At 37.0% G+C, this 10,809-nt stretch overlaps 1 protein-coding gene across 1 annotated transcript; it reads right to left on the bottom strand.

Annotated features, from left to right (window-relative positions):
• Positions 1-298: 298 nt before the first annotated feature.
• LOC143544221 (uncharacterized) lies at positions 299-733 on the bottom strand. Its single transcript, XM_077036371.1, has one exon. The coding sequence runs from the start codon at positions 731-733 to the stop codon at positions 299-301; it is 435 nt and encodes a 144-aa protein (XP_076892486.1).
• Between the last annotated feature and the right edge of the window lie 10,076 nt (positions 734-10,809).

Below are 10,809 nucleotides of genomic sequence, written 5' to 3'. Positions count from 1 at the left end.
AATGATGCTTGTATTTGTTATATTAAAAATGAATTCTTTTCTAAAGTCACGATTGAAGATATCGTTTTTCAAAACATAAAAACTCGTAGAGAACAATTATGATATGTAGTATCATTTTCTTTAATATGACTTTGTATTTTATTGATTGTTAATGAGATATTTTTGTTATGATAGTGATATTGTATTTTATTTATCAGATCCAATGATCGACACGACCCGACCCATTCGGGCCCGGAAACTTTGACGTTGGAAAAAAAATCAAGCACCAAAAAATTCTCGAACCCATAAGAAAAAATTCCTAGCTCCGCAACTGTAGATACACATCGTATTCGTCCGAAAGATTACCGGCTGCTAGTTTTTTAACGGTTGAAGTAACTTTTTGTAATGGCGTAAAACCTTTTTTCATCCTCCCGCCATAGCCCTCTTGAAACCATTCATAGTGCTTTTCTAAATCCTCCACAATTTTTAAAAATAACCACTTCGACATACGTAACCTTTGACGAAAAATATCTTCGTTGTATTTCGGGTCATCGACAAAATAATCATCTGCGAGTACATCTTGATTGCGTTCACGATCACGCCACGTGAATTGTTTTTTATATGTAGCCGTGTTGACCGTGTCTTCGTCTTCAAGTTTGTCGATTCTATTATTGAACAAAATCAAACTACTATCGTTTGAAAGAACATCATCATCGGAGTCGACTCGATTGGAGGAACGAACACACGATCCCATATGTAGCCAGTAAAATTGATATTGGTAGAAAATAAAATTTGAGAAGGTTTGTGTTGAAAAGGTTGACTATGGCAAGCTGAGAAGGTGAATATGTGAATGAAGTATGAGATGGTATATGTTTCAAGGACGTTTAAATACACACATATTTATATTTTTTTGTGTAAGACCATTTTTAACGATCATATTGACCAACAATGGAGCGGGTAGTTATACAACAATTTCGGTACCCGATTTGGGCATTAAGGTCGACATTGGTGTTCATGCGAGGGTAGGGGTACTTGAGTTGCTTTTGCTGCATACGCCCCTCTCCCCTTATTAAAACATATTACACTCCCGCCCATCTAGGGGAAGGCATCTGAGGTATGGACACCTAAGATATTAAGAAGCATCATCCTCGAACGTCATCCTTAAGCGGATGAAGGGGTTTTACGAGTTGTCGGTTTGCTCCTGAAATGGGTTAGCATCATCCTCAAGTGTCAAACTAACGATGGACGGTTGAATCTCATCTGAGGTATGGACACACCTGGGATATTAAGAAGCATGTCACTGAACCAGAATCGCCATCGCCATTAAAAAAAAAAAAGAATCACGTAGGTGCAAGTTATTGTAAAAAGGATACAAAGGCACAAGAAACACATGGCGTTGGGAGATGGGTAATTTCGTCCGCGCCTTAATTACGTATAAAATTATATAATTACGTAACATATACTAATAATTACGCAACCTATATTTATAATTATACAACTTATATAAATAATTATGTAACTTATATGATAATTATACAATATGTTTTCATAATCATACATGTAGATAATCACACATGTAATATGCAAAACATATTTGGGTTTCTAAAAAGTCGATTAAAACAAGCACAACAAAAATTTTAAACTAAAAAGGAATAAAATGCTTAATTTTATAAGGCATTCTAATTTTACCCTTCCAAACCCTTTTTATCCTGATGACGTGACAACTTTCAATTCTCATTCATGAATTTGTTGAATTAAATGCCCAAAATATTTCTTACACTTTTATGAATTTAAACATTTTCTTAAATCACATAAACACACTTATTTTAATGGCACACATGATCAAATATTAAAAAAAAATGAACAAATATTTAGAGAAAACGTTCAATTGAACAAAATCGATCAAACACTTTATTATTACAAGAGAAAATTGACTTAAAAACTTGTTACAGTAATTCTATATTAATCACACATCAAAAGCCTCTAACCAAGCCCTATATTTAAAATCTAATTATGTCATTCCATATTCACCAACTTATAAACACGGTCTAGAATTACCAACAAAGGTGAATTATAAATTCAAATGAAAACAGCATATATAACTATTTACACAGTTGAAGACATATTCAATCACAAAGGGATATCTAGTATAATAGTATATGACAATTTAACTTCTGCGACTGAGTTCTTAAACACAAAACCTGGTTTTACATTGCATTTATATATGTACAGCTAATTATCTCTTAGTCTCTTACGAAGAATAACCATACCCTGTGCATCTTCATCCATAATCGGCATAACTTCACCAGGAGGAACATGCCATATTTGAGGTCGCTCTAGCCGATGCCCCATTTTCGCAAACATATCAGCGACTCGATTACCTTGTCGGTAAACATGTGTCACTAAACAGTTCCTAAACTCGGGTAAAAGCACATTATTAATGCAACTAACATGTTTTTGCATTTCAACACATTTAACATTCTTCTTAGGTGACACTATCTCAACCAAAGTCCTATAATCTCCTTCAACCCATATATCACCATTACTATATCCATTCTCAAGCACCAACTCAAGACCACGGCGAAGGGCTGCAAATTCAGCGACAGCGCTATTACTTGCTCCGATGGACTCCGCATAGCCTAACAAAAACTCGGCATTGTGGTCGCGCATAACACCTCCAATGCTCGCTTTACCTGTGTCACATTTGCATGATCCATCAAAGTTTAGTTTCTTCCATCCGATCTTGGGTTTTTTCCATGAAACCTTAATCGGTTCTGTATGCAAGTTTTGGATGAAAATTCGGTTTAAGATGCGAGTTTTATATATCCTGCTAAATACTGTCGACATGATATGAATTTGCACATGTAAAATGATCAAAATATGCAAACGAGAAAAGCGTTTGCACCAGAAATCAATGAAAAGTTTATGGAATATTGAGAACTTGGACGATGAGACAAGAAAGGAAGATTCTGAATCATATTTAACAAGAAATGAAAAAAAGTTTATGCAGATTTGAGATAGAAGATATTACGGAGAGAATATAGAGGAGAATCTAGAATGAGGGGTCAATCTTTGTCAAGAAATGGTAACCTTAAAGTCATTAACCGTCAGAAGAACTGTCTTCATCCATTTCAAAATTTTGAATAGAGAATATATGTACACTGCAGTGCACACAATTACCTACCGTCACAAATAACATAACTGCCTTCGTTCATTTCATTTCAAATTTTGTTACCAATAACTCATAACCAGACTTAACCCCGCCAGCACAAAAGCCTAAAAAAGTTTGTAAAATTTCATACGTGACATGATTTTTGTTAAAGAAAAAAAAAGATTTGAATGTAACAATTGTTTGATTGTTCACCTTTTTTACTTTTAGTGTCAGTAGCTATTTTATCATCCAAAATGAAATCCATTTCATTCACTAAAAGATAATGCTGACATAGATACAGAAGATAATCATATAACAAGTTGCGCAGCTAGCTTTTTTTAGATAGCAAAACTAAGTCGTTTAAAGATAACATTCATTAATCCCATCTTACACCCCATACATGTTGGCTCAATTGTAATTTGGCCCGAGTGTAGGGCCCCACCCAAGAATTAAATGGTGTTATTAATAGGTTGCTTAATGACCAAGTTAGGTTATTAGATTTCTTGTTAGCTAAGTTGAGTAAACATTATAAATACGGGCAACCAAGTTCAGGATTGTGAAAAGATGATGAGATGCAACCGAGTTTAGGGTTGTCACTATTACCTGAAACCCGAAACGAACCCGAGAAAACCCGTACCTGAACCTAAACTAACCCGACCCAAGAAACCTGAACCGAAGTAATTCGGGTTATTTATTGGGTCCGAATTCTAGGTTTCGGGTCAACCCGAAAACCCTGAATAAACTTTTAGTTTTAAAACCATATATATTTTTAGGTATTATAGCTAAGCCTTAGTCGCTGACGTTATCAGAATTGAGTCCATATCGACTGTTATTATTCTACCTATGATGAATCAATTGTTTATTGTTTATTAATGTTTCAATTTATGACTAAAAACAACTATAATCCAGCACCCAAGTCATGGCGTGCTGAAGAAGATTATGTCGATCTTGTTTATTTTGGTTGGACTTTGTTAAATTTTACACTTTTTAGGATGTTTTATCAGTTTATTTTTGTTTTGTTATTGATTTATTTACATTACAAGTAAAGAAGAATATGTTACATTAAACTTTAGCAATTTAGTTTATTTTTTCCTAGAATACTCGAAACCCGATTAACCCAACCCGAAAAAACCCAAACCCGAATTACCCGAAGCCGAAGAAACCATGAGGGGTTTGGGTTGGGTTTCGGGTCTGAATTTAAAACTTTGAAACTGGAAGAACCCGACCCGAAAAATCCGAAGCCCGAAAAACTAACCCGAAGAGCACCCCTAACCGAGTTAGGGTTCATTAAGAGTAAAACCGAGTTAGAGTTTGAAAGTTGTAATTAGTATTTGAGTTATATTTTCTGATTAATATAAACAAGAGTTATTCGTTTAGTTCATGTTTTATTATCGACCGAGACTTGAATTGGTATCAGAGTCAAGTTCAAGAGATCGATAATCAAGTTAACCGTGATCGGCGGTGAGACAGATCAAGCAACTGGTGATAAAGAGTTGGAAACTACAATGAAGTTGGTTGTTAAAGCAGGCTAGTCAGACCTGTCACCTTTTTTATGGTAAACGGTGGCTTGAGTAGGAGCTATCAATCGGAGCAACCAAGTTGGGTTTCTGAGTCGGGGTCAGTTTGTTAAAGCAGGCTAGTCAAACCGTGTCGCAATTTTTTCTTGTTCAGCGTTAACAATCGAAGAGCAGGTGATTTTTGTTTCCTGTGTGTGCCGGATTCTTGTTTTACGATTAAGCAAGAACGAAAAAGGTTCTTGAATTAAGCAATTCCCAAAAACCTTCTTTTCATCTGTAAACTACTTGTTTAGGAAGAAGAAGGCAAACAAGAAGATTTTGGTGTGTCGGAACCAAACTTGGTTTTATACCGAGATCGAGCCGACTTACACTCGCTTAAATCCTGGTTTGGGACTTTAATTGATAAAAATCCTCAAACTTGTTTAAGCTACTGATTTTATTGAAGTTATTCATATATTTAAAATGTTTGGTAAGTTGGATGTGGATTTGCTACTATATTAAGTCTTGCACCGACTAAACCGAACAAATCTTAAAAGTCGGATCTTGATGCTTACATTAGCGGGATCGTGCACACTAGCACTAAACCAACTCCCCTATGTAAAACTTAACAAAGGTTGAGTAAAACTAAACATCAAAGACCCGGTTTCATGTAAAACCCATTTTATGTTATACTTCATTTATTTAACCACATTTTGTAAAATATAACTTAAACTCCCGAAAACCCAAGCCTTGTCTTTATGCACTTTTATGTCATTTATATTCCATCTTCAAGACTCGATATTAACTCAAGATCTTTCAATTTAGGACACGCACATTAAATTGTCGGCTCGCTTTCTTGAAGATCATTATTATTCTAAGTTTTCTTCATCGACATCACTATTTTCCATGTGAGTAATTTCATCCCCGTTTTCCCTTTAATACTTTGGGGGTAGCTTGCATACTTACTTAAACAAAAATGATTTAAGATTTGAATCCTCAAACTACAACTCTAGTTAATGTGTTACTTAGAATAATTGCTCGATTGTGTGTTATAAGCCTCACATGATTAATTGTTAAATGCTTATTGCTTTTGTTAGTTGGCCTCATCCTCATCCTCATCCTCAATAAGTATGATCATACACACCTCCTTGTAATTTGGTATTTTTACATATTAGAAAGGAGCCTCATTTATTTATGATTTATATACCATAATTGTTGTTATTATTTACGGCTTCGCATACGAGTTGTGGATTTTTCCTCATATTATATATACACAAAAATCATGGTATTGCTCACCAATATTCGTGTTGAAAAAATATATTTTATGCAACGTTACAGGTTTGATTATTGGTTGATTGAAGATTGAAGACGTTATTTTCATTTTGGACCATTATGATTATTAGTAAAATGAACTAGTTATTTTTCTTGTATTTTGTTGTATTTGTGTGAACAAGTTGTGTTGTGTTTTATGTTAAATGAAATGAATTTGTTGTTTAAATATTGAAACTTTAATAGTGTCGTGTGCATTGAAACAATCACGTCACACCACGGCATGTTCCGCCGATTTTGGTCGGGGTGTGACAATTGGGAAACCTACAATATCAAATGCTAAGGGTATAATCACATGTTAGTTGTCAAGACAAACCCTCTCATGTTTGGTCACTTTGCATACAGCGGCTTTTAATGCAATCTGACCCATTGTGAAAACATTACTAACCAAGCCCATGAAAGGGGAGACACCTGTCAAATTTGCACATGCATGTTTCCCTCCAATTCATCAAAAGGCCAAAATGCCATATGGTCTAAGGAGTTGGCCTTCCATCCAACGAGTCAGCCAAGAAATTCACAGGTGCTTCTTTTGTAACAGAAATCGAGACACGCCTGAATATATCAAAGAGCCACCCCAAACCGAATCGTGTCGGTACTTGAACCTTGGAGCTCTCAACAATGGACTATATGCTCCCTAAAAGAGTGTAAACACGTATATTGGCATATCTCGTCAACCGAAAACAAAGGAATCATGAGGCAAGATTTAAGGATAGTAAGGTACTCTACCGACGACATATGTTGAAGTGTGTTTTCATATAGTGGACAGTTTTATAAAAATAGCACTCGCCAAAGCATGTTAGACATTAGGGAGGGTCATTGTTAGTAATACCACCAAATTCGAAGCTTTGAATCATATCACGAAGACAATCCAAAGCACAAGAATAATCATAATCCATACCACATATATCACTATCTCATAAGATGTGGTCCCGAAGAACAATGATTGGGCCCTTAAGGCCACAAAGGCGTAGGATGAAGCCTCTGTTCCGAATACAACCTCAGGCCCTCATTCTTAATAGGTAAGAGACCAAGCCTTCATTAGAGGTCTCTGAAGACCACAAAATACAATTTCCTCAATCGACTCCTTTATCAAAGAGCAGCTCTACCTCCATTAAATGTATAGGTGTACATGTCCTCAAGCCAAAGAAAAGTTTGGCAATGCCTATACATGATTGAAGGAAGAGTAGCTCTCTCTATGGGTCACCAATTTTGGTTTCCCGAATGTATAGGTGTACACGTCATCAAATGTATAGGGAGCTCTTTTTTTTTGCTAGCCTACTAATAAACCCTGTGTATTTATTAACAAGCACAACCTTCATTCGAGGTCTCCGAAGACCACAAAATACAATTTCCTCAATCGGCTCCTTTATCATAGAGCGGCGCTACCTCCATCAAATGTATAGGTGTACACGTCCTCAAGCCAAAGAAAAGTTTGGCAATGCCTATACATGATTGAAGGAAGAGTAGCTCACTCTATGGGTCACCAATTTTGGTTTCCCGAATGTATAGGTGTACACGTCATCAAATGTATAGGGAGATCTTTTTTTTGCTAGCCTACTAATAAACCCTATGTATTTACTAACAAGCACAACCCCCCCCCCCCCCCAATACTGGTTTCCTGATGCCAAAAAGGAATAAAGCGTCACAAGACTTCCCACCATCACAAGAAGGCCAAATAACTCTTTTTTCTAAATATTCAGCTCAAGATCCAATGTTGCACCAGTCACCTTAATGATATCCAACAATCTAACCACCTCCTCTGAATCGACGATGATAGTCCCATTATTAATATACTAAGCATGAAGAAGAGGCTTTCAGTTGCCTCTAATCCGGTGTTGCAAAATCCCAACTTGGCGTTGATTAATCCCCGACTAATCGCTAGTCCCCACTTCACTGATTAATTTTGGGCTAATCGGTCAATGGTCATATCCGGCCTAAATTGATGGTTTTCGGCGAGAATCCGACCAAAATCAGTGGTTTCCGGTGAGATTCCGACCAAAATCAGCTCTTTCCGACGAGATTCGGACCAAAATTAGTGGTTTCTTGCGAGGTTCCATCAAAAACCAGGGATTTCCTCCGAGATTCAAGCCAATTTTCGGCCAAGATATGTTTATGTATGCATAAAACTGAAAATTGCATATAAAAATGTGTGTATGTATATACAATATTGAGAATTATACATTAAAGTCTGATCCGATTAATCGCTGATCCTCACCCTACCGCCCGACTAGCAATTTTTACAACACTACTCTAATCTGATGCATAAGGGGGGGGGGGTGGTAGGGGGTGCAAAATATGGGCGAAAAGAAGTGGTTATAATGGGTCTCTTTGCTGAACCTCCATGGTGGACCAAATATGATCATCTCCAATATACATTCTTGATTATTGTGGGTATACGAGTTCTACCGATAACGAAATAGAAGGACACTTCATCCTTAATTCATGAAGTAAAGCTAGTTTATCAGCCATATTAAACGAATTAGAAAAATCCACTGTAAGCATTGCAAGAGATCCATCAGCGTGATATTCACTCAATACCTTGTATTCACTCTGTAATATCGTCTTTATGCCATCTGACACACCAACTCCAAACTAGCCATCATTAAGATATTTGGTCATTTCTTTGCCAACACCTTTCCTAGCAGCCTTAGAAACCAAATGCCTCCGTATGGTAGCCACTTCAATAGGTCGAAATCGTTGTCGGGTTTTAATAGCAGAGTAAGAGAAGTAGCCGCAACAAACTCTACTAAATTCTATGGGAGTCTCCCTCCTAACCATAAATTAACCACTACACAGAGTATAACATTAGCTTGATTAGCTCCAAAATCAATAAATTATCTCATCCATGCAAACATTAACCGGTATAGGAATCTGCGACTATAGAAAAATCTGGAATCAAATGGATTTGGAAGCCAAAAAAGACACCAACAGATGATTTGCAGATTCCACCATATATCCACAATTAGTATACAGAGTATCACCCCTCCTTGGTCAAAGAACAGCGGTTCCTCATCAAATGTATGGGTTGGCACATCCTCATGGCAAAGAAAAGTTTGGCAATGCCTATACATGGTCGAAGCAAGAGTAGGTAGCTCACTTTGTGGGTCGCCAATTTCGGGGGGTCTCTTTTTTTTCCATCCTACTAATAAACCCGGTGTAGTTACTGACAGCACACCCCCCCCCCCCCCCAAATTGTAGTCTCCCAATGTCAGCAAGGAATAAACCATCACCAGACTTACCACCATCCAAGAAGGGAAAACTAGCTCATTTTTCTAAACATTCAGTTCAAGACCCAACGTTGGACCCATCACCTTAATATCCAACAATCTAACCACCTCATCTGAATCTCTGATGATAGTCCCAATATCAATATACTAAGCATAAAGAAGAAGCTTTCAGCTACCTCTAATCCGATGCATAAGGGAGGTGGGGTGCAAAAAAAGGGCAAAAAGAAGTTGATTTCTTTGTTGAACCCTCGTGGTGGACCAAATAGATCATCTCCAATATACATTCTTGATTATTGTTAGTATAAGAATTCTACCGATAAGGAAATAGAAGGACACCTCATCCTTAATGCATGAAGTAAAACTGATCTATCCATCATATTAAATGAATTAGAAAAATCCACTGAAAGCATTGCATGAGACCCATCATTGTGATGTTCACTCAGTACCCTATTGTCACTATGTAATGTCGCCTTTATGTCATCTGACACACAAACTCTCAACTGGAAATCATTAAGGTATTTGGTTATTTCTTTGCCAACACCCTTCGTAATAGCCTTAGAAACCAAATGCCTCCATATGGTAGCCACTTCAATAGGTCGAATCTCGTTGTTTGGTTTTAATAATAGAGTAAGAGGAGTAGGCGCAACAAACTCTACCAAAGTCGACGAGAATATCCCTCCTGACCATAAATTAACCTCTACACGGAGTATCACATTAGCTTGATTAGATCCAAAATCAAGAAATTGTCTCACCATGCAAACATTAGCTGGTATAGGAATGTGCGGCCACAGAAAAATCTGCAAGCTAATAGACTTGGAAGCCAAAAAAGACACGAACAAATGATTTGTATATTCCATCATATATCCAAAATTAGTACATAGGGTATCACCCCTCCTAACACCCCCCCCCCCCTCCACCCACCCACATATGCCATGGTAAAAATTCAAATTCACTTGTGTTTGGCAAGTTGTGTGTTGGGAGACCAGGTCAAGCGGTGGGCATGGGTGGATAAGCATACCCAACTTTCTATGAGTGGAGTTTACGCCTCTAGGGTTGAAGTCACATTTCATTGTTCGTGGACTTGTTTGATAGGAGAACTCACAAACTACCTTTTTATTTAATAGTGTTTGAAACTACCTCAATACTCAAGTAAGCCATCCCGGATAGGTAGTCAACCCCATATACCGACTTTGACGCTTTACGTCTAACTAACTCACACAAGAACATTATTAAGAAGGAAGCCACTACTATAGGAGCTCCCTTAAGTCTGGGTTTATACCTAAGACCATTAAGTTTTTAAATCTCAACCATCACCCCTATGACCCTGTGTCATTGGACTAGAAGGTCAACCGCCACAAATTACCTTTCTAACAAGGTGATCTTTATAGGGGTAAAAAATTTTGAACCCGCTAGCTAAGGTAGTAAGTAGCTGTTTCCAACTCCTAAAGTCTTCTGGCTGATCGAAGGGCGGAAGGGGACAAAACATCGACAATCCCTTTCTTATAAAAAAAATTTATAACTTCCTAGCTAGATTTTTATTGCAACTACATTCAAGAGCTATTTAAACAAAAAAAATAAAAGAAAATGACCCAGGAAGAAATTCTGGTTCGAACAAAAAGTATTACAT

Source organism: Bidens hawaiensis, unplaced genomic scaffold, assembly GCF_021521415.1.
Source record: "Bidens hawaiensis isolate Kalapana, Puna unplaced genomic scaffold, B.hawaiensis_p1.1 tig00013503_1, whole genome shotgun sequence".
NCBI classification, from domain to species: Eukaryota; Viridiplantae; Streptophyta; class Magnoliopsida; order Asterales; family Asteraceae; genus Bidens; species Bidens hawaiensis.
This window is presented reverse-complemented; position numbering and strand designations above follow the sequence as displayed.